This window comes from Toxotes jaculatrix, chromosome 17 (assembly GCF_017976425.1).
Source record: "Toxotes jaculatrix isolate fToxJac2 chromosome 17, fToxJac2.pri, whole genome shotgun sequence".
NCBI classification, from domain to species: domain Eukaryota; kingdom Metazoa; phylum Chordata; class Actinopteri; family Toxotidae; genus Toxotes; species Toxotes jaculatrix.
In genome coordinates, this window is record NC_054410.1 from 6,057,387 (window position 1) to 6,082,230 (window position 24,844).

Genomic DNA, 24,844 nt, shown 5'->3' on the forward strand with positions numbered 1-24,844 from the left:
CCATTTCCTCACCGCAGCTCAGAGTCCAGACCCCCAGACTCACAGTCACCGGACTGAGAGTCTTCTCAGTCCGCCCGTGTGTATCCGCAGGGTGTAAACAGGCTTGGTTAATATTTAAGCTTAGCCGTCAACCATTAGGATAACACTGTCCACTTCCTGGATAACGTATGGACACAATAACACCTAATTCTATCTCCCACATTGATCCTTTACATACACCACGCACATACTACACACACCGTAGCCGTATGCATGTATGAGCACATTTAAAAGGAATAGTGAATTTTAGGAAGTTTGAATATTTTACATCAAGCTAGAAAGCTAGCTTAGCAAAAGGGGGAACTGCTAGCCTGGCTAAAAAAAAAAAAAAAGTTGTGCCTGTCCAAAAGTTAGAAAGTCTGCTTACCGGCAATGTTCAAAGCTCAATCATTAACACTGTATGTCTCCTCTGGTGAAGATAAACAAAATCAAAATGTGAAAATAATTGGTGTGTTGCACTGGTTAATGGGACACGTGTGGTTAATACCAGACTTGATAGGGTTGCTAAGCAACCAGGGGTTTCCTCATCTCCAGCTAAGCTAATGAGGCTGCTGGGTGTAGCTTCATATCAAATACACAGATTTTCTCTAATGCCTATTGTTTACACCTTGCAGGTAGTTGATCCTGATTTCAGTTTCTAGCTAAAATAGACTTCATTCTTCAAAAAAAATATATATATTATACATGTGCATCACATCCAAACATCCATTGTTCCTCATTCCTGCTCAGACTTTTGTTCTTAAACTTTCAAACACTTGGTAATGTTTTTGTTTTCCCACACTTTCAGACCTTTTTAGTAACCCTGTTTATTTTCTCCGGGCTTCCAGTTGGATGAATATTTTAGGAGTTTGAAGAGGTGTGAACCATCACATATATCCAGTGACACAAGAAGAGGTGACACCTGCACCAGAAGTAACGTCTCTTTCTCTTTGTATTGTTTTTAGAGAGAGCCAGGAGCGGTGTTGAAACCCAAACACTTAAGTGACATCACTATAATTTACTCTTAAACTGATTGAATCACATGTTCTGGCTGTTACAGTCCACCACAAATAAGTGCTCCGGTAAGGACTTGCCTTCTGACCTGTTTTATTTTTCTCCTTTTATCTCATTTTATTCTGGTGAGATATTTTATGTAATCTGTTCTTGTTTTTTTGTTCTGTACTTTTTTTAAATTTTAATTTCAGCTGATATTTTTTTAAATCTGAATTTCCCCATTTAATGCACTTTGTAACTTTATTTTCAAATGTGCCTTATAAAAAAGTTTATTTATTGATTTTTTTTCCTCCTTTATTTTGGGATGCCTCTTGACCTGGCCAAAATAAATGTCACACAGTTACATAAGAGCACACATCATTAATTTACAACAATCACATATAACACAGAAAAATAGGGCCTCAGAGATACGAAAGATAAAACTTGATCATTTAAAACAACTACATTCCTCATGAAACATTTCTTTAAAAGGATGTTTGAATGTTTGAGTCAGTAATCTTTCTATGTGCCCCCAGGCGGCTGGAGAACTACACCCTTGGATACACATGCTTGAGAAACACTGCTCTAGAGGGAAAAGAATTCAGGAGATCAGTGTTTTCAGAGCAGTGAAGGGATGGTTGAGTTGTTTGAGGAAGAATTTAGAGGTGGATTTAACTCGAGGGTAAGACAAACGTTTCACCGTTCAAGGCCCATCAACTGTACATGATTTCATCAAAAGAAAGGAAATCACAGTATTAAAGTTTGATGAGAGCGCAGAGCTGTAGTGGTTTCTGTGTAGTAGCAGATACTTCACTGGTGTATATTTAGGTAGAATCAGTCCACGGTCGCTTCATGGTGGACTTCCTGTCCATTCTGATAAAGTATGCAGCAGTAAAACTTTGTTTAAAATCATTAAACCTGGTGATATATGATAATGTAACACAGGATGTAACTGAAATAGACTCTAATAACTGCATCCATTCTCTCTGGTTCTAAATGGTCCTCTGAAGGGAAATGTCCGACATGAATGGTCACTCACTGACTTGTAGAGCGTTGTAATAATGTTATCCATTTGCTCAGGCCGTATCACAAACCAGATATGATTTCAACTGGACATTAATGTCAGACGCTAAAATACCAAACAGACGCCACTGTCGACAAGGCCTCATAAAAACGAGGAGAGTGCTCACTCAGAATCATCAGGTCGGTCGATTAGGAGGAGTTGAACTCGCAGGTATGATAAATACTGATCACACTTCAGTGGCTTAAAAAAAACAAAACAAGCTGTAGTTCAAACATGGACTAGAACCCTTTTGAAAATCTATCCAAACATTACATGTGTGCAGGGACAAACCCAAGATGCTTCTACAAAGTACTAAACAGAGTGTTTGCACTCTGTGTCCATTAGTGTGCTCACTTTAGCAAAGTACACTCATATCCTCTCTTTTTCGTCATTAGTGTGATTTATTAGTGTGACTGCTGTAACAATCAACAGCTGTTTATTCTCTGGATGATGATCCACTGTGGCAACCCCAGATGGGAGCAGCTGAAAGACAACAGCAATATTTGTTTTTTCATTATATTGTAATTCACTGTAGTACTGTACTACATAGTATATGCCACCCCCCGGCCCCATTTATACACTTATACAGGGGGAACACACCCACCGCAGCCACCCCCCTGGTGTCAATCATTAATTGGTTCAATTAGATAATTAAAACAATGTATGACTTAAAAAATATAATATCTTTGTTTAAAATACCTATTAAATCATGTTCGATACATAAATTGTCAGTGATACTATGACAAAATACAAAGTTTATTTTTACCATAACTTTCCCAAAATTAGCAAATGTGCACTTCCTGTATTGCTCTGATCATCCACTAGGGGGCGGTGAACATGACTGTAATCGGTTGGTTTTCCAGGTGAGGGCTGATGTTGATGATGAGGCCTCACAGACTCATGTATCAAATATGATGCAAACAGTTTTACAGGGTTAAGTAAAAATCTGGTCCACAACGCTCGTGACCTGAGACCGAGGCAACCGTTCACCTACCAGCATGACAGTGACCCGAAGCATGCAGCCAAGACAACAGTGGCATGAGTCTCTGACTGTCCTCAAGCTAAAGCCCAGACTTACAATCCCACAGAGCATCTGTGGAGAGACCTGGAGACGGCAGTTCACAGACACTCTCTGTACAGTCTGAAGGAGTTTGAGAGAATGTGCCAGGAATAATGGGATAAAGTGTCCAAATCTGGGTGTGCAAAGCTTGTAGAGACTTACTCAATAAGACTCCTGTAATTTCTGCCAAAGAGGCTTCTACCAACTACTGAGTTAAGAGTCTGAATACTTTTGTAACTGAGTGATTTCAGCTTTTGATTGTCAATAAAATGGCTAAAAAAAAAAAAATATTTTCACTGTCAGTATGGATCAGAGTGAAGATTGAGTCTGAATATTTTTTGAAGCCTAATCCATCTAAATCTAAGAGGTATCAGTTAACAGTTTCAAGACAACTCTTGACTGAGTAATGGCTGTCATTCTTTATTTCTTCCTTACAACTGTCTGTTTCCTGGTTGGGCCGTCACTCTGGCCCTCAGCCTCCACCAAAGCACCATCATGACAGCTGAAGTTGGTTGACGTGACACTCCAGCATAAATTTCTGCTTTTATGAGACAGTCGGATGCTATGAGGCTGATAAAACGTCTCAGGAAACTGTAGCTCTGACTGACACAGATGTTGGAACAGCTGCCTCCCGACCAAAAGTCAACACGCTGTTTAATGAAAACGCTCCAACCACGGTCCTGCGCTAAGACACTGGTCTTACATTTGGAGCCTGTTGATTAGGGGCTTTTTAGGCTCTCTGATGTGGACTGACGCAAAATCTTTCAGCTAAAACAAACAAAATGTCTTTAGAAAACTTTGTTCTAGTTTTTAAAACATTTAAAAGTGTAAGTAAATGGGTCTTGAATTGAGACTTGTCAGTCAGTAATGTTTTTTTAATTTTATTATAATTTTTTTTGAAATTCATTTATTCAATTTTCAGTTCTAATGTTTTTGCTTTGCTTTCTTTTTTGTATGTCACCTGTTTGTTTCTCTTATTGTAATTAATCATTACATTTTCTGTACATTTAATGGTCCGACCTTTACTGTTTTGAAAAGTTCTTTGTACATTAATATTATTATTTCTGTAACTGCTGTTTCCAAAGTCAAGAACTATCACGCTCGACATCTAAATGGACAGAGATACAACAAAAATAACTGTCAGCAGCAGATGTGTTGGATATTGATATATTTTCCCATAAAAACTGATGGATCCACTGTGACTGATGTTTCTATCAGTCGTGCAACTGAAGAGTTCTGTGCTCTGAGGACAAAGCTACTGGTGAACATAAAATAAACACATCGACAAAATGGCTGGACATGAAAGCACAGTACATTCCTGCTTCTTAGCCGTTTCTAGGCCTTTGCTTACAAAACGTGTTTCTGTTTGTGCATTAAATCTTATCTAATACTGATGTTTTGAGTTTTTTTTTTTTAGGCACAAAATACATGAATCTGAGTTAGGAACGAAAATCTTCATTTTGCATATACCCTGTTTGCATACCTGTGTGAGTCAGAAAAATGAGCGAATGCCAGCTTGAAAAAGAAAACCGGGTGCAAGTTCTGACACCGCTGACCTCCGGGCACAGACACCAAAAGAAGAGGGAAAATCAATTGTCTTTTTTAATTACATTATCGAAGCATAGATGCATTACTTGTGAAAAAGGTAGAAAAAACAGCAAGTCTTTCTCAATAAGTTAAACCTCTCTGGCCGAAGAGCAGGGCCGGCTCACAAAACAGAAGAGTTCCCGTAAAGCATTCAAATTCATCGAAACAAAAGACAAGGAGTTAACTCGTGTCGCTGAAATGAAAGTGCGTCTCCTTGTTGAATTATTTAACTTGTTAAAAAAAAAAAAAAAGAAGAAAAAAGAAACGAGAAACAGAGAAGATGCAAGTGGCTTATGGTACAGTCCTTCCACCCTTTTCCACAGGGTTTCGCAAGCATTTTTTATGAAACTTCACAAGTTCCATCGTTTGATCGACAAACAATAAGCTGAGTTATAGTTGGTAGAAAAAAAAATTATAATAACAATAACAATAATTACAATGACAGTAATAACAAGAAATGTAAGTAATAAACACAGTCCTGTACAGTCAGTCTTCTGATTGACCACAGTCAAACTGATCGATTATCGATTGGTCTTCAGCAGCCTGACAGACCCGTACTGACTGAAGAAAGGTGGCCAATGTTGTCGTCTCCTTCCAGCTTCAACTTCCCTCAGCTGCCCTCGGCTATGGTTTATTGGAAAACGCCTTTTCCATTTCACTCCCCCTCTGCTGCGAATAAAAGACACAAAAGAAAACTGATTATTCACCAAACAACAGTCACCTGTTCAGGGTCTTCATTTCTGTCAACGAGTACAGTTTTTTACAATTTGCTGTATTTTCAGTTTTTAAAATCATTGTAAACTGAATGTTTTGAGGTTTTGGTCAAACCAAACAAGCAATTGGTACATAATAATCAATAAATAATAACACAGACAACTCTTCCTGTGTAAAAGATACAAAAGAAAGAAACAAATAAACCTTACATAGATCCTCTTCATATAAACCAGCAGTAGTGTGTGTCTCACCTCACTGGGGTTTGCAGTAGAGGTTGCTCCCACAGAGCCTTCAGTCCAGTTCGTGTACCTCGTCCTGCAGGGAGGCCGAGGGTCGCCCCGCCTCGCTCATCCGTTTGGCCATGATGTCCCACTGTGGAGCCAGGACTTTGGATTTAGAGCCTACAGAGGAGGAAGAGAACAAGAAACACTGGTTTGAAAAAAAAAACACATCCTCAGTCCACTGCTACTGCCACAGACAATGTCCAAAGGATAAAATCCTCTGCCCTCTAGTGGCTCTTTGAAATACTTTTTTTGGGGGTCTATAGAGATGCCTTATTCTACGGTTACTCTAACCCTGTTTTTTTTTTTTAAATCCATAAAATCTTATCAAACTTTCCCACATTTCACTTCAACAGTTTACAACACCAGAGGAAATCAATGTCTACCAGTCACTTCTTTCTTCCTTTTTGTGCTTGACGGACGAGTGAATTCAAGTGATGTAAAAATTTGTCGTGTAAATTTCATCCCATTCCCACACTCCCCTCAATGGCTCGTTAACAACAGCTGAAACAGTAAACACTCTCTCCTCTTCTCTGCTTTCTACAGAAACAAAGAGAAGCCTGTGTTTGTCAAATACCTCTTCACAACAAAATATTCAGCTAATAATATTAAAAAATATTCATCATCGTACTTTTGACAAACTGACTCAGACAAAGTCACAATTTTAACAAGCTGGTGATCAGCCACAAAGCTTGTTTGACAACAACTGATGCACTTAAAGCAAAAGTTTTCCAACATTTTAAAAGAAGAAAGAAAAAGTTTGAACACAAACTATTATATTTCTGTTTTTGAACAGATTAAATAAAAAAAGATACGACCTGTTCATTAATTCATTAAACTTTAGGGGTACTACTAGGCGGATTTCCGAACTTTGAAAAATGCTAGGCTAGCTGTTTTCCCCTGCTTCTGGTCTTTATGCTAAGCTAAGCTAACTGCTTCTAGCTTCACATTTAAAGCACAGACATGAGACTATTATCACTTTGTGTTATCCTCAGAGAAAGTAAATAAGCGTACAGTATTTCCGTTAACTGTAGGCCCTTGACCAGCAGAGTTAGTATAAAAATGATCAATCAAACACGAAATAAATAAGAAAATAACAGAGACTGACGTTGATAAAGAGGATCTATGAATGGACTCTGATCCTCAATCCACATAAGATGAATCGGCAACTATTCTGATCTCTTTTTCAAGCGATAAGGCCAAAGACATTTGATGTTCAAGGACTGTTGCTCAGACAAAACTTTTGATGTCTGCCTACACAGTTTATTGAAACCACACTGTAACATCTCATGATTTAACAACTACAATAAAAGGATTAATGGAAGATTGTTTATGAATAATAAAAATAAACATGCTCTGCAGCAACCTTTTCATCCTCTGTCAAAATTACCATATGAATAACTAAGCTGATAAGTTCGTGTTAAAAAAAAAAAAAAAAAAAAAAAAAAAAGAGAGAAAGAAACTAATCCTGGAGTCTGGCTCGTTTCCAAGCCAAACCTCCTCCGGGTGTGTTATCCCAGCCTGGGCCTGAGGTGGGCTCACAGACCAGTGGAGATGCTCTCCCTCAGGATACACTTACCGAGCCCTCCTCCCCTCCTCCTCCTTTTCCTCCTCTCCGCTGTTACCATGACAACATAGACTGTAGCCTCCAGCTAGAGCAGCAAGGCCGATCCGATCCTCTTGCAATCCCCCCCCCACCCCGCCTTCTCTGTCTTTCTCTGGCATACTCTCACTCTCTTGATCTCTCAGTCTGTCTCTTCCCCTCTCTCTCGTTTCACAGGGGAGAGGGAAAGTGGGACATAACCCAAAAAAATAAAAAGTCCCACACAAACTCTTAACCCTCCGGCAGTGGATCTTAACTGTGTGTTGTAGCCACGGAGCTCAGATGAGCCTTTACACTCCCCTTAAATATTCAAATCACCGACGAGAGCCGTCGTCACCCTCCTGGAACAGCTCAGACCCCACAGACACTGTGTCTGCACCCTGAGCACCTAAATTAAATCCAGCAAAAACCAACAAGAGGAGAAATCCATAACAAAACATTTATACAAGTACTATAACAGAACAGGACTATTAAATATTACATTGCTCCCATTTAAATTCATATTAGTCAACGGTTCGATAACTGATCAACACATTGATTTATTCTGTTTTACTGAAACCTGAAAATAAATCAACATCCCCTGCTCACACCAACTCTCCCATTCCTTTCAATTTTCAATGCAATTTTCCGCTCGAGCTTATTAATCAACCCTGAACCTAAACTTAGTTATAACTCTTTTGAAAGCCTGACTCTTAGACTGTCACGCCCAAACAACAGTCGACTGTTCTTAGTAGATATAAAGTCATTACAGTGGGTGATTTCAACATTCATGCAGATGTCGACTGCAACAGCCTTAAGTTCTGCCTCTAATTGAGATTTTGTTGACCTTTATGTGTAAAACTGGTGGAGTGGCCCTTTAAAACAAGGAGTCCAGGGGCACTACTTGAAGCTGAGAGAGCAAACACAAACACACACAAAGACACAAACTCAGAAACAAACCCACACATACTGTATTGCATCTCCCCTGCTGTCTACTCACCGTCCAGTCCATTGTGCTGTTCATAGGTGCGTTTGCCCAGGATGGTGGGTGAGCCATTGTTGAGGATGGGGGAGGATTTTATGGGCGTCAGGCTTCCTGTAGAAATGGACCCTCCACGGGTTGGGGGGTCGGGCTTGGCTGGACACGGATGTGCTTCTGAAACATGAGGAGATGTGGAGAGAGGAAGGGAGAGAGGACAAGAGTCAGAAAACAGGTTGTTACAGGTTGAAACAAGAAGTGAGAGTAATGTTGACATCCATTTACACACCCCCCCTCCCCCCCACATTAAAAGTGACTGAAAAAAGACAATCATATGTCTTCTTCTTACCTAAATACCGAACCACAGACTCCAGAGGTTTACGTTCCACAGGTTTCAGTGGCAAAGGCTTTTTCGGTCTATCTGGCACCCGCAGGGCACCTGTAGAAATTTATTGCAATACAATCAATAAAAGTTTAATGGATGGCACAGCTGAGCTGGACAGAAAAAGAAGAAGAAGTGTTATAAAGTGCACTGGGGGGGGAAATCAGCTCCTTACATTCTGCCTTGATGGCTGCTGTGTTGACGGGGAGGTAGGGGTGCCTGGCCAGGTATCGCGGCCTGATGATGTCCTGGCAGAGGCGGCGAGTCATCCGTGTTAGCCCGGTGGTCTGCAGGTAAAACGCCTGTCGCGTCTTCACGGCAAACTTGGGGCTGCCGCTGTGCCGCAGGGGCAGGCCGTGGGGGCTCTGCAGGGACAAACAACACAGCAGTATCTCTGTTAGATGACATGAACATAGAGCAAGGTACGTGCTCGATGTGAGGGATCTGATGCTTTTCTTTGTCATTCGTGAGAGTGAGCAGAGGGGGATTTTCTGTGTGGAGTGAACTATTCCTTTAAGGGCAGGGTAAGACTTTAAGTAAGGAACAGTAAGGCTGTTGTTTGTGGTTTGCAAAACAAGTAAACTCAATGTCCCGTGAAGAATTCACAGTGGTGCGTGTTTGTGTGCGTTAGCGTGTACCATGTTGCTGCGGTTGGGTCCGGGCCTCTCTCCGTCCAGTCTTGTGGGCATCTTCAGCCCTCCGTACTTCTTCCAGTAGGTCCAGCATGAGGCGCACAGGCGACACTGCATGTTGGGAGGCCCCCAGGAGTACCACTGGTAGGAGCTGCTGGCTACAAAACACACAGACGGACACAATCGCACAGATGAGCACACATTACACAACACACACACAGAAGAAAGCGAGTGCAGAGCGTCAGAGCAACACACACGCGCACGTGATGATTCGTAATCCACATACTGTATAACCATGAACATGTTCTCATGTGCATGCAAGCGAGAGCACAACCTTTAATCATTCATCACTGAATTAACTACAACCACTAAAATAACTCAAACAATACGCTGCTGCAGGGCACGTAACGCTGTTCTCTCTCTCTCTCATCTCCCGCTTTATAAATCCAATATCAAATGTGTGCCACATACAGAAGGTACAGAGTGTATTTGAGCTTTTTTAATTAGTTAGCGGTGTTATGCAGAGATCATCATCATCATCATAATCATCATCTTCTACTGCCCCGCGTCACGGGGCCAGCAGTCTAAGCAGAGATGCCCAGACTTCCCTCTCCCCGGGAAACACTCGATGTGGAGGAGCAGCGGCTGTACTCTGAGCTCCTCCCAGGTGACCGAGCTCCTCACCCTATCTCTAAGGGAGCACCCAGCCACCCTGCGGAGGAAACCCATTTCGGCCGCTTGTGTCCGAGACCTTGTCCTTCCGGTGAGAGCAGGAACGTAAATTTACAGGTAAATCGAGAGCTTTGCCTTTCGGCTCAGCTCCTTCTTTACCACAACGGACGGCAACTTCCGCATTGCTGTGGAAGCTGCGCCAATCCGCCTGTCAATCTCCCGCTCCATCCTGCCCTCACTCATGAACAAGACCCCGAGATACTTGAACTCCTCCACTTGAGGCAGGAACTCTCCTCCAACCTGCAAAGACGTGTTCCATTTTCAAGATTTACTCAAGAACATAAAGTGGATGATCGGTTCGGCGCTAAAGATCTAAGCACATTTTATTCACGTTTTTAAAATTAATGAGCCTTTAACTGCACCAGATCATCATATTGGTGATTGAGGATTAGAGTATGTTCATTTGTCTACGTTTCAGCCGTTCTTATGCACTAAGCTGGCAATTTTCTCATTTTCATTCTCACTACGCTTTTCCAGAGTGGATAAATATGGCTTAGTGTTGTCGTGTGTACATGGCAAACTAAGCTATTGCCAGACTATGAAATAAGCCTGCCCAGTCACAGTTTGGGTTAAGTGTGTAGATTTAAGAGCACAGCCTGTTGTAGCCTCTAATGCTCTCTCTGATCGCTCATTTTAAATGTCAATACAGCCGATCACACTGCACCCTCCTGTAATTAACTTGTATTTATGCTATGTTTGTTTTGTCTAATGTGTTTAAAAGGAGTTGTCTGACTGTGGTGAATTTCATAAACATAAACAGTTAGGTCCAAGTGAGTCGAAAATGTTTCAACGTGATCACAAAACAAAATTCCCACTTATCCAGAGGAATCTGCTTCATAAACGTACAGAGATGAGAGGAAAACAGAGACACACTCCCATATATACAGTCACTGCGTCCATTGTTTACCAGCTGACGGCTGTACAGTTAATAATGCTCACTGGATGTCTGGGTACAAGATTTACTGGAATAAGTAAATAAGCCTAACTGTAGGTGACTCCTTGTTTCAAGAAGCAAAGAAACAGCAGCTATAGCTGTTAAATGATCACTGTGTCACACGTGTGAATGGCTTACTGTAGCAGCTTTCACAGGCTCTGCCCAGGCCGGGGGTCTGTCCCGAGCCTGGAGGTCCTGGGACCCCTGCGCCCGCTGCTCCATTCACCAGAGCTGGCTTTACATTGTTGCTCAGCTGGTTAGGGTTTGGCTTGTTGCTGTTGGGGCACAGAAACAAGAGACAGGGTCACAGACCAGCAGAGATAAGACAGGCCCACTCCGTGTACAGTCACTAAGAGAATAGATAACATTCATCAGCCTGCTGCCACAGACACTGACGCTGCACTGAGAGCTGTCATGAATACTAACAGAGAGAAAGCAGCGCCTGTGCTTTGGCAATGGCAGCAGATGTCCAATTTTGAAATATCAGAAATGTTGCTAAGAATGTCAGAACATTTCTAAACTTTTCTGTACATCTCAGTGGAGTCAGATAAAAAAAAATATGTTGATGAATTTAATTAAACCCACAAAAACTAGCATCAAAGTACTCACTAGTTAGGGATGTAGACCTGCTTCAACTTGCTTTCTGCCTCAGCTGCTTTTAATCGTTTCTGGAGCAGAAACACAGAGACGGAGGAGGGAGAAAGGAAAAGTTATCAACCAAACGTTTAGGGCCATAAACTAACTGATTTGAAAAAGGGGTCATGGAATAAGGCATCTGACCATTTTTTATTAAGAATCAATAGGTTTAGGGTCATTTCGATTATGATTTTTAATTTTAAATAAATAGCAAAATTATCATTAAAAATACAGCCAGTTATAAATGACAATCAAGTTTTCTTCAACCCCCGATGTATAATGGATGTTTTTACCTGCTGTACGTATCTGTCTGTGGTCTTCCACATGTAGTAATACTCAATAATACTCGTCAGGGACTTCCAGGGCAACTGGAAAAGGAGAGAAAGGACAAAACTATTTTTATTTCAGTCCAGTGGTTATTAAAGTGGTGGCACAAGGCATCACTGACAGGTCACCGGTTTTCAATCTCCAGGCTGGTAAACAAAACAAAACAAAACAAAACAAAACAAAACAAAACAAAACAAAACAAAACAAAACAAAACAAAACAAAACAAAACAAACAAACAAACAAAAGAAACTGGGTGAAGGAAGCGAGCATGAAATATTTTCAACACACACTTGACTGTCGAGAGGTTTAGCAATAACATTTTCAAGGCAGCTCAAGTCAAAATTATTTCAAGGAAACATGGACATTAACAATTAAACACATGATTAAATCAAACATTTGAGGCAAAAAAAGTCTGATGGTGTTTTAAATGTCTTTAAAATCAGTCTTTAGTATAGATGACAAAAGCAACACAACAGGCCACAAAATCCGCTTGAGCCTAGTGAAGTTTCTGCGTAAACTTCCCTCTAAGAAGTTTGAAAGGAAAACGAGCTGTCAAGTAGTGGCCCCACCCATAATGGTGGTGTAGTCCTGTTGTTTGAGAGAAGGCCTGGGTGGAAACGAGAGTGAGCAGCACCGACAGCAGCCGGCCACCAGGTGGTGGAGTGATGCACACGGTGAGAGCTGAGCACAATGTGAAGTAGGAAGGTCCACAGACGGCACCACCATTCTTCTGAAGCTGAGAGCACAGAGGACGACGAGCAGCTACGGCAGAGAGGCAGCTTTCTCCCGGCTCTTAACCGGCACTCACGCTTAAGTTTTCTCAAAAAACATATTTCTTTGGACAGCTTTTAGGGATAAACGGTCAATGTTCTTAGCTTTATCATTTCCATAGTACAAGCTGGGAGAAGCATTAGCTTGCAAGACTACTACTGTGCTTGAACATTGTATAAAAGATAAATCAGCTAAATGCCTGAATGCATGCTACAGAAGAAGAAGTTCTGTGGTTTGTTCACTCACAAGCAGCAATTACGGGTGCACTGAATACATACTACACACACATCTCTAAATTAGGGCATCCCACATACAGGCAGTCGGAATGATGAGCAGTATACCAAGTTCTCCGTGTATCTTCCATGTGTAACTATGCTAAACTATTTGATTCAGAAAAAAAAATACCTTTGAATAAGCCCCACAACAGAGATTATTTTATATGACCTATAAAATACAGTCGTGTCACCTGTAAATAAAAATATGCTAAATCTTTTTTTTTTTTAATTCTATGCCACTCTCTCAACAGTTGTAGTAAAAAATTGGCATAATGTAATATATAAAAATTTTTTTGCAACTTTTCCACCCCAGATCTTCCTCAAAACATCTTATCTAGCAACTAATTAATGGGTATGTCTGATGATATCTTTAAATTATTTATATCATGAAGAAAGTTCCTTGAATTAACCCTAAGTGTAGTGTGTTGAATTGGAAAGAAATGCGTAGCAGCTTCTTTAAAGCTCAATATTTAAAGCCTTGTATCCTGTTTGTTTAATTTGCACAAAAACCAAAGTGTAAAAAATGACAGTGTGGGACTCCTGACCCTTTTCTACCTGCCAGAAAGGTCAGGCTTAGTGTTTCCCTGTGTCTAGAGTTTATGCTAATCTAACTGTCCCCTGATTAACAGACAGAAGTGAGAGTCATATCAATCTTCTCATCTCAACTTGCACCAAGAAACCAAACTGCTCTTTAAATATGCACTCCTACAGGTTTGTTACTTACAAAATCCTGCTGGATATCGGTGAAATCTTTGCCATATTTTTCTAGCGCCTCCTCGAACAGGTTGGCCTCCGAGGCGCTCCACTCCTCCATTTCATCCCTGCAGAGGACGGGCCCACCCTGAGGCACCAGCGCTGCGATGGCTCGGGTCATGTCGTAGCCCGTGGCGTGGAGGGTGTCCATGGCATGAAACTACAAACACAAAACAGAAATACGTGTTAGCCTCAGGACTCATGTCATGTTGTTCGGAATGTTGTTTGGACCAACTGTGCAATGACGCTCTGCGATATTCTGCTGACTTTTTGAGATGACACATTTATGTTTGCTCAGTCCGTGGTGTTTATGTGCAGCCCCCTGTGCAGGGCTTTGGGCTGTGTGTGTGCATGTGGGTAGCTAGAAGGCCTCTCATCTATGTTTTACTGTATATATGATGATAAGATCTGGGGCAGAACAGACCCTCACAGGGCCTCTGGGGCCAAGTGCTTGTTAAGGATAACCAGACACAGGCATCAACAATCAGTAACAGACACACAAACACACACGTATACACACAAACACACATGTGCACTACAGGCATTTTCTTTGATTAACAGCCCCACTTTTCTCCAACGGTGTGATGCTGATTTAAACCAAGGCCGCTTTCATGTGTGTGTGTGCGCACGTATGTGTATTTCTCACCAAAGTGATGTCTCTGGAGGCTGCAGCAGCGCTCATGTGAAGGCTGGGCTGCCGGACAGAACTACTGCAGTCCAAGGCTCTGGCAAATGTGCCTACTGACCTGTGGGACACAAACATGATGAGAAGGATGGAGAGAAATACATAAGGGCTGCACGATCAATCTTCTCGAGATGCAGTGTGTTAATGAGTGAGATGTAGAGGAGTTGGTAGGGAGATTTTTTTTTGTTACCTTCGCAGAGCCAGGCTAGCTGTTTCCCTCTGTTTCCAGCCTTTGTGCTAGGCTAAGCTAAACATCTCATGGCTGAAGCTTCATATTTACCAGACAGAAAATATCAATCTTCAAGAAAGCAAATGAGTACATTTTGCAAAATGCCGCACCTGTTCCTCTAAATAATATTTTTCTTCTTGGTTGACTTACCGAGCTACAACTAAGAACTGGTCAATCTGTTTCTCCGTCAGTGAGCTGTTGGGGTCCCAGACCTTCTCCTCTAGTTTCTCCAAGTCCCTGCCATCCTCCTCACCTACGATGACCCAGAAGACACACAGAAACAAATGGTTAACTTTGTTAAGTTGTCCAAACGTGGTACCCAATCACCCACATATGTACAACTAGAGTTAGTGAAATTCACAAATTTTATTTTTTTCCTGATTTTTTTTTTCCCTTTTTTAAAATGAGTCCCTTGTGTAAAGCTTTAATGAATCCCAGAGCTGAAAAGGTGCAGTATGCCTGCGCACAAACAGCCAGCCAACCTGCCTGAGCTTCTAGCACATGTAAAACAATTTAATTAACATGGGTTTAATTAGAGAGCTTAGTGTCCCACAGTGCCCTAATTGGAATTTCAGAGATTTTCCCACCTGCTAAGAATAAGTCTGGCAAAACACTGAACCCTAAATCTGGAAGAAAAGCAGTCACATTTGTACTGAATATCGGCACAAGGTATTGTCCCAAAATGTCTGCGACATATTGTTCACAGTGCTAGAATAAAGATAATTATGGATTTTAATATTATGGACAAGTTGTAAAGTTGCAAAAAATTCTAATGTAATTCTAATGTAATGCCTAAGCTGACATTAACAGAGTTTAAAGGACAAGTCTGGTGATATTTCATATTTGTCTTATTGTCAACAAATCCCATGAAGAGACCAAAACCAATAAAGAATTGATCTCACTAACAAGCTTTGTCTGTGTGTAGTCAAAGTCTGACATAACTTAATCCTCTGCGCCACAGATCTGCAGTGATGTTGAAAAGAAAAAAAACCCACATGAAAACACATCAATGAGTCACATGGTTGCACTTGGTGACCTACATTATGATGAACCTGGGCACTGTAGTTTATCTTAACTAACCCTAATCCAACATGCACAGTCTCGCTGTGATGAACACTCACTAGAGAACCAAACATTTATATGTATGTTATGCAAGACTGAAAATAGTTCCCAACAAATGCAATGCAATTAGTTTTTTAAGTGATGCTTCCTTAAAAAAAACAAACAAACAAAAACAAAAAACTACAGCACCTGGCTTTTTTTTTTTAAATGAAATTACATATCTGTGACCAGATATTAAACAGATATATCTTCAGCAGGGAAAGTACTGAGAGACGGACCGACACATTGTTGGATTTGGATTATAGTTACTCGAATCACTACCTGTATGTGACTTTACACTTTATCCTGTATTAGGTAGAAATGTGAGATTTTACTGTCAGGAAACATGAAGCTTTGTTGTCATGTCATGTTGTGGCCGTCGCCAGTGAAACAGAGGTGCAGTTTAAAACCATCTTCCTGCACCCCCGTCCCTTCCATTCTCTCTAGGTGACTGTAAAAATGATCAGCTGTGCAGGACATAGACAGCAATCTATTATTTTAAATGATTTGATTATGTATAATCCTGCTGCAACACTGTGATTGCCATGGAAACTTGGGTTTGTTTTTTAATGACTTGTAAAAAACAGAAGTAACTGCTAGCCTGGGGCAGAAAAAGCCTGCTTAAAGTTCATAAAGTGTTCCTGAGGATTGAGAAGTTACGAGAACATGAAAAGTTAAATAGTTTATTATGGCTCAGACCGCCCTGTTAATGCAGAAAATCTGCTTTAAAGAAAAATAAAACTCAGCACACAGCAGGGTAAAAAGTCCCCTGCAGGAAAACGTCAATGTGCTACTCTGAGAGTAAGCTTCTCCTGAAAACTGCGTCAATTAAAACGAGATTTAAGTACGACGCACCTTCTTTCAGGAGGTCGGTGATGTCGGCCTGGTACTTGTTCCCAACGCGGATCTCCCCCTTATCGGCCAGCAGAGTCTTTTGCTGAGGGTCATACACCAGCGAGTAGAAGAAGGCATCCTGGGAAATACAAATAGCAGGAAGGCGTGAGGATGCAGTGAAAGGAGCAGGAAGCGAGACAAGGCAAGTGGAGAGGCGAAAGAGGAGTGAATCTGTCTCTGCATGTGTGTGCGCGTGCATGCATTTCCCCTCTGCTAGTCTCTCGTCTCCTCATTACTGTATGTGAGAAGAACATGCTGGGTCAACGCGCTGAATAATTCATCTGGAAACCAGAATCTCTAAACTCATAAGTCGCACACACATTGTCTTAGATATGATGTCTAACACACCTAATGCACCTAATTTAGGAGACAGTGACGTGCTGACGGACATTAAGGGCTTGCGCACATACCTCTCTGTCCAGGTAGGACTTCAGGGCTTCTGTCTCGTTCAGCAGCGTCACACAGCACTTCCCCCTGGAGTCCAGCAAAACAGAAAGGAGGGAAAGAAAGAAAAGGGCAAAGAGTGAAGAAGAAACGAGAAGAAGAAACGGCAGAAGTGATCGGTAAGAAGAAGATACAGAAGGAAAGATGGGTGAATATTTAATGAGTAACACACAAGAATTCAAGTCCATGGGATAAGTAGTTACATAAGTGCAAGATGAAAGCTGCAAGCCTGGACCGAACACTCCTTTGCAAGAGAAACTGTCTAAGAGGATGCTTTGATGTGAATGCATCTCAAAATCTGCAACAGTGATATTGATTTAGTTCCAGTTGGCGCAGCCTGTTATTTGACAAATCATGGTCCAGCACTCACTGCTACTGTCTGAATTCAAATTATTTACCAGCTAATTACTCAAGCCTCTCTAGTGTGAAGCAAATACAACTTGGCATGGTGGTGAACTCAAGCACCGCATGTAACCGTGCTGTAAACTGGTGTTAAGTTAGAAAACTTCACTGAGCTCGAGCTCGCACAAAACAAACGGCTCATCGGAGTATGTTTATTTGAGCAGATGTCGGTTTACTCTTCCTGTGACTCTTCACAAATGTCAAGTAATAACGCGGTAATGATTAAGTGGGTTTGCCTGGAGCTTACCATTGAGTAGAAGTAGTTCTATATGTAGAAAGAGCTTTCTGTTCTGACATTTAGAGCTCAACGTGCACACTTAATTTAAGTGGATTATTTTGTGTCTGAGTTTGTTAAAACCAGCTGAAGGTTGATTTCTGAAAGATGGCTGCTTCAAACCATATTTCTCACTGGGCTGCATTACATTCTGAGGTGTTTCTAATATTATGTATGTATGTAAATGGGAAGAACAAGTCCATCTGATATCAGCCGCACTGTTTAATATTTACTCTCTTTATACTCTATCAGAGCCGTATGAAGCTACTGCTAATGTAAATGGAATATTTCCTACAACGGCTTCACATTTGCAACACAGAGAGACTTTTATTGTGAAGCAGCCACAAGATATACATAGCGTTTTTCACCTCAGTTAGCAGTGGCCATGATGCCACACAAATTTTGAGGACTACAGCTTTAAATTGCGTCTCAACAGTCGAAACAGCTGATTCACTGGCATGTCCTGATTGCCGAATGGTTCAGGCGCATACCACATAACTGGAGAATTCCTAGTTTGTCATGTATGCCATGTCAACGTCTCTCCTCTCTCCCCTCCCTTTTCTGACTCTAAACTCCGTGCTATTAAATAAGTAAAAACTTAAAAATGATTCATTTTTAAACAGGCAAAAAAAAATGGCATCCAATTGACACTGTAAAGTGCAATTATCCATTTAATTTTGATTTTATTGATTGAATCAATTTCCTGGAAAATTCCAGGGGAGGTTTTTTTCTTGTTCAGAGAAAATTGGATTTTTAGACTCAATAGTAGCCCAAAAGAATTGTATGAGGCTTTATTCACACCCTGTGATAGGTATTTGCTGTTAAAATAGTGCACCGAGTGAGTACGAAATTCTTGGTAGAAAGAGGTGCACAAAGACAAAGCAAAGTCGAAGTAAAAAGAAACCATTATTACCATTATTTAGTGGTAAAATACCAGTGAGGTGTATGGCAGTGTACCTGATGTGTGTGGCAGGTAAAGACTCCAGTTGGCGGGACAAGAAGAGCTCTCTGTGTCTGAGCTGGTGTTTCTGTTTCTCGGGGAGGTCCGCCATCTCTGGATTCTCCATCTCCTCCTCCAGCTCCCCTGGGTGAAGGAAAAGCAGGGGGGGGGGGGCAAAGGTCAATCTTAGGCATCTCAGACGAGGTGGAACAATGGCGCCCACAGGGAAAACTGGCAAACGTATCGGTTGCAGCCACACACACACACTCTCTCTCTCTCTCAGGTGCAACAACAAGCGGACAAAAAGCACAAAGATACACACTTGATGAGCCAGAACAATTAAGTCCCCAGGGAGAAGGAGACTTGTGTATAATACACAGATATTTTACATATGTATGCAATATGAATCCAAGAACACCAGGCGAAGATTTCTTCTCCCAATTCTGCATTTCAACCCTTATTACAAAGGTATCACAGTGGCTCACACTCCTCTTTGTCCCCTCAGGATTCTCCATCATTTAAACGCTCTCCAAAACTGTTTTCAGTGTATTCCTATTTGGGTAATCTCACCAACCAAATCTGTAACGTCCATAATGACAAGAGGACGTGACCTTAGTGTTGGGAAACCAATATTTATTTAGATTCTGTGTTTTAAAATTTTAAGACATACATAAATAAAGTGCAACAATTAGACAAAGTGTACTACTACTTCCTACTCAGTTCAAACTACTCTTGGACAAACCGTTGTTTTTTTTTTAAATGAATAAAAAAATACAAAGAAATAGAACAGAATTTCTTACAGGAATTTTGGAAAGCGTAAAAGAATAATGAGAAATCAGTGCAGCAAGGTTTAAGAGATAACTTTTTACTCCTAGTATGGGTCAAGCTGTAAAAGCGCTTGACTCTGCATTTCCAATGACACAACCAATGCGATTTTTTCATTGGACTCTCCCTACCTCTTACACACCTGTGTCTTTAAAACTCCATACACCCAGTTTGTAACGCAGGACTCGTGCTGTGGTGATAAGATCACTGGGGTTATTCTCTCTCAGCCTTGACGGAGCGCCTCCAGACCCACAGACTGACATTATACAACTGTTTTCACAGGCTGAGCAGCACACCACTTCACTGGTACTAAACTGACCTTTATGTGCAAAACTGTTGGGATTTTCCCTTCGGGGATGTATTGTTGAGTGAGCTAATATCCCTCATGACGGTTTCAGCAGGTATGGCACGGTGTCGCAGGGTTCTGTGGCACAGATTCTTCAAGGTTTTTCCTTTAATCCAGCATCTAACCTTGAGGGCTCCTAGTGCCTTGGATTAAAAGGAAAATCTTGGAGAATCCTCGCACCGTGCGCACAAACATACTCACACAGATTACGCCCAGAAAACGCAAGAATCGAAGGTACCGGGGGGGAAAAACAGACCAGGAATGAATGGATAGTGCAACTGTTGAAGGGCTATCAGCCCATCTGAGTAGGTCATGAGCCTGAGTCATTCTATAAGAATAGATTTAGCTGCTGCTGGTAGGCAACATCTCCACTGCACACACTCTTCCTCATCTGTGGATAAGTAAGAAATGACGGTGGGAGACACAGAGGGAGAGAAGGTGAGATGGACAGGAAAACATATAAACAGAGAGACAGAGAGGGGAGGAAGCGTGACAAAAGTGATAAAGAGCAAGGGACCATGAGATGAAGATAGAGAGACGTAAAGACGGCGAGGAGGAGAGAGGGAGAGGAGGAAGGGGGAGCAATAGAGTAATCATCAGGGAGAGCAGGAGAAAGAGAGACAAAGACTGATAGAGAGAGAAAGAGACTGGTAGAGAGAGTAAAGAGGACAATGAGAGAATAGAAGTTAAACGGCAGAGAGAGAGAGAGAGAGAGAGAGAGAGAGAGAGAGAGAGAGAGAGAGAGAGAGAGAGAGAGAGAGAGAGAGAGAGAGAGAGAGAGCAGTCAGTACGTGCTCCAATTCATTTGGAGTTTCATTAGAGGAAGCGAGACAGAAAGAGGGAGACGGGGAGCAGAACAAAAACAATCAAGGGATTTTCAGGAGAAGAGATGTGTGGCCAAAATCAATAAGTACTCCTTCACTCCCTCACTCTGCCCAGCACCCACCCGACACACTCTCAGTGCCCAGGCAGAACGCACACACACACACACACACACACACACACGCAGAGACACAACATGAGCCTCGCTCCATCTTCTACCACGTAAAAGCAACAAAATATAGACTGAGATTATTAATAAATGAAAAACAAGATTAAAGGGAATACGAAACATGATGGGTAGTTGTAGGAGGGCAAGCGAGGAGACAAAATGTGTGTGAACATCAAAGGTGTGTGTTAGAGAGGCATCAAATATACCATGCGTGTGTATCAGGTCTAAAACGTGTGTCTTGTGGATATGTCATTCTTACATGTGTGCATGTCCACGTTTTACACTGACTTCCAACTGGTGGTGCTGGTAGCGTTTCCTCTACAAGTTGCTGGATTAGCATAAAAATCTATAACAATGCAATGCTGAATCAAATTCAAATTGCACAATAAGCGCATTAATTATAGGCAAAAAACTGTGTTTACGGTGAAGGAGAAAAAAGGCATGTGCCAGCCAAAATATGTGTGTGTGTGTATATATATATTTTTTATATTTATATTTATATTTATATATTTTTTTTCCCCCACAGCAGATCAGTTGAAACAATAAAAGAAAGGAAACGAACACCTACGTTAAGCAGCAGAAGAATAATCAAGACCTGTCTTATATCAGCCTGGCTGATTTTCACTATCTTTGAAAACAACATAGAAGCTGTTTGTGTTTATTTTTTTTTAAAAGGAAGTCCACAAAGGCTCCCAGGAAAGCATGACAGCCACATACACAACTGTACAACTGTATGGCAGACACTTCAAAATTTAAAGTCATACATCACCAACAGTCATTTAGGTTTTCCCCCAGGAAACCGGAGGGTTGAAGTGCTGCCCACTTTTTCTCACACATCAGCACTGATTGTGACTGATTGGGCTGTTTGTTTCTACTTGTCCCTGTGTACAGACTCAGAAGGATCATCTACCGATTATCTCAATTAATCAAGTTTCGTCTGCTCTTAATTCAGTTCGTGAAATGTCAACAAGGATTGAAGGTGACTGATTTGTCTGTCCATTAATCCAAGATAGTTCACAAACTATCATATCGCAAAGGAAATTGGTAAATTTTCACATTTGAAGAGATGAAACCAGCAAACGTTTGACATTTTTGCTTGAAAGGTGGTTGAAACGATCAATTGTGATAAATCACTCACTCATTTAGTGCGCTACATCAAACGTACTGACACATCTCATATTATTATTTGTGTAGTTACTAGATTACATTTTGTTTTTTGGGGGGCATTTTATTTTTTTTTGGACAGTCACACGCGAACTGGGGACGTTGCAGTTGGTGCCTTAACCACCAGGACGCCCCACTAGATAGAAATTAAACTGGCGCACTCATTAAATATGTGGCCTTTGCAGAGTGATGTAGCACCTCTGCTCCTTATACCTGAAGCCTAATATTAGATTTCATAAAAATCTAATAAGCTGCGCTTTTTCCATGCAAATGACAGGCGCCTCCACTGTTTAACACTGCAGAAAACCTGCTCATCTGTGCAACAGTTTGAGCAAGTCCTAAAAATATACCTCCAAATGACCAACTGAGTGAGGTGCTCTTACAAAAACAAGACAAACGGGAGCTTAAGAGAGGAAGGCATATTATTTTAACTTCCAGAAAAGACCTTATTAGAGAGCAAAGAGCTGAAAGATATATGAAAGGAGATATGATTCAGTGTACCAGTTGCTTGCTCTTGAAGAAATTGGTTTTTAGCGTCCAAAAACAAAAAAATAAATAATAAGGCACATTTTCTGCTGGAGGCTTAAAAAAAATTAAATATTGTTATTTCTGCCTACTCTACATATATGACATCTGTTGTGTGTGTATTCATCTTGGAGGTGGGAACTCTCCTCTGTTGCTCGCCATAAGCTTTCTTCCTTTTTTCCCCATTTAAAGGATTTTTGTGGAATTTATATTTATCCAAGTCGAGAGTTGACGTATAGAGGATGAAGTATGCCGAACAGATTGTGAAGTCCTTTGAGCTAAAAATGTGATTTACGATTTTAGGATGTATAAATAAAACTGACCTGACTTCTGAGCGGAGACTCAGACGCAGGTGTGTGGGCTTGAATATGTGTTACACACACACACGCACGCAAGAAGGATTATGTAGTGGTCCACCAGCAGGCTGGCCCTTCCAACCCGGGCCCCTGGCTGTGCGTCCTTGAGCAGCAAGTCAACTCCACCAACCTCAGTCCTTCTCCTTTCCTCCTCCGAGCCAATCTCCTGGCAGTGCACCCACACCATACTCTCTACAAATTGCCTCTCCATCTCACCTGTCCCAGCCAATTATCAATTATTGATGAATGGGTCGCCTTACTGGGCTGAGAGACAGCGAGGAGAGGGAAAGCAGTGGAAAGAGCAGGCCTGAGGGCGAGAGGAGGAGGTGAGGAGAGCACAGCAGACTGTTATTACCGTAACAAACTCACTACACCTCTATGATACAGTGTGTGTGTCTGTGTGTGTGTGTGTGTGTGTGTGTGTGTGTGTGTGTGTGTGTGTGTGTGTTTGTGTGGTGGTGGTGGAGGGACTAGAAACAGAAGCAGACAGCTACAGACATGTAGCCTCTCCTGGTCAAAAGGAAAATAACACTTCAGTTATAGATAACAGAATCCATATAAAATCAATAGTGTGATGTGAGCCTGGTTATAGTAATATTAAAAAATAAAAATATTTCAATTTTAAAGTCACTCCACCTCACACAAGTGCATCACGGACATTTTTCTTCATTCTCAGCACATTCCGAGCAGGAGCAAGAACAAGAGCAGCACAGTCAGTGGAAAACAACAACGGTGCAACGGGACAATGCAGAGCTGTAGTGCTGATCATTTTTCTTATCTGTTCTAATACGGCCACAATGGGACTTCAGGTCTAGTCTGCCTTCACTGAAAATTTGCGTCTTCAGTTTTTTTTTCTTGCAGAGCCGCCCCGTATGTTTTTCATTTAGCAAACTGGAGATTTAAAGTTGTACCTAAAGGGAAAAAAAATCATCAAGTAATTCTGCGATAACGGAATCACATTGTGGTGTGATTGACTGGTCTTTTTTGTTTCTTTAAGTTAATATAAATGAGCAGAGAAGACCCTGCACAGTCACAAAATAATAAATCATTGTCAAGAACAGACTCTAGACCTGATTTAAAAAATGTATGCTGAAGCTGTGGCTAATTATGAGAAACAAAAATTATAAAATTTATGAACAAGCTACACGTTTATGTGAGTTAGGTGTGCTATTTGAATTAGGGGCATAGTGTTTCTCAGGGAATGAGCTTCCCTCCACACAGATGGATTATTAGACCCACATATGCAGTACTGTGCAAACATTTATAGATTCTTTTCCTGGTGGTATCCTGATGCGATACCATCAGGGAGGAGTCTTATAGGTCCCAAATTCATTCTGCAGCATGATATCAAGCTAAAACGCACATCCAGGGTCATAAAGGGCTTCTCTTCAGCAACAAGAAGAACAAGGAGTCCTGAAACAGATGGTCTGGTCCCCACAGAGCCCATCTCAACATTATGGGGTCAGTCTGGGATTTCATGAAGAGACTCAAGACACTGAGACAGCCTAAATCCACAGAGCAACGGTGGATTTTACTTTTTATCAATCACTCCCTGTCTGGAAAAAAGCGTAAGGTATACAGGCTTCCTCCAGAACCACAGCATATGTTATACAGACAATTACAAGCATTTTTGTGATATTAGAAAACTGATTAAAAATCATCAGTGGAATTCCCCTCAAGAAACTGAAGGGAAATTTCTTAAATGTATTGAAAACAAGAAACCAAACGCGCCAAATGTGGGGGTAAGGACTTTTGTTATGTGTGCACCTACCCTGGTTTCTAACAGGGGTTTTACAATAGTGTATGTAGCTGAAGTACAGGAGAAATGGACTAACTACATGTAAACATGAGTTTCAGAGTAGTCGTGCTGCAGCAGTGCACGTGAACATGTTGTCAGATTTACTGATTTGTTCCTTTAACCTGTTTATTTTTTTTTAAGTACACGTAA

At 41.3% G+C, this 24,844-nt stretch overlaps 1 protein-coding gene across 2 annotated transcripts in view; it reads right to left on the reverse strand.

Moving 5' to 3' along the window:
- Nucleotides 1–4,153: 4,153 nt before the first annotated feature.
- Nucleotides 4,154–24,844, reverse strand: part of mta1 (metastasis associated 1) — a 38,682-nt gene continuing 17,991 nt past the window's right edge. The window contains exons 4-18 of one of the 2 annotated variants that reach the window (XM_041061215.1): nucleotides 18,707–18,833; nucleotides 17,040–17,103; nucleotides 16,591–16,708; nucleotides 14,785–14,887; nucleotides 14,367–14,466; nucleotides 13,692–13,880; nucleotides 11,887–11,961; nucleotides 11,567–11,625; nucleotides 11,096–11,232; nucleotides 9,298–9,449; nucleotides 8,835–9,024; nucleotides 8,627–8,716; nucleotides 8,299–8,454; nucleotides 5,687–5,836; nucleotides 4,154–5,387 (exon numbers count right to left, since the gene is read on the reverse strand). In XM_041061215.1, the coding sequence (XP_040917149.1) occupies nucleotides 5,727–5,836; nucleotides 8,299–8,454; nucleotides 8,627–8,716; nucleotides 8,835–9,024; nucleotides 9,298–9,449; nucleotides 11,096–11,232; nucleotides 11,567–11,625; nucleotides 11,887–11,961; nucleotides 13,692–13,880; nucleotides 14,367–14,466; nucleotides 14,785–14,887; nucleotides 16,591–16,708; nucleotides 17,040–17,103; nucleotides 18,707–18,833 (1,670 nt within the window). In that variant the 3' untranslated portion in view covers nucleotides 4,154–5,387; nucleotides 5,687–5,726. Of the gene's footprint in view, nucleotides 5,391–5,686; nucleotides 5,837–8,298; nucleotides 8,455–8,626; nucleotides 8,717–8,834; nucleotides 9,025–9,297; nucleotides 9,450–11,095; nucleotides 11,233–11,566; nucleotides 11,626–11,886; nucleotides 11,962–13,691; nucleotides 13,881–14,366; nucleotides 14,467–14,784; nucleotides 14,888–16,590; nucleotides 16,709–17,039; nucleotides 17,104–18,706; nucleotides 18,834–24,844 lie in introns of both variants that reach the window. The other variant, XM_041061214.1, reaches the window with a different exon arrangement.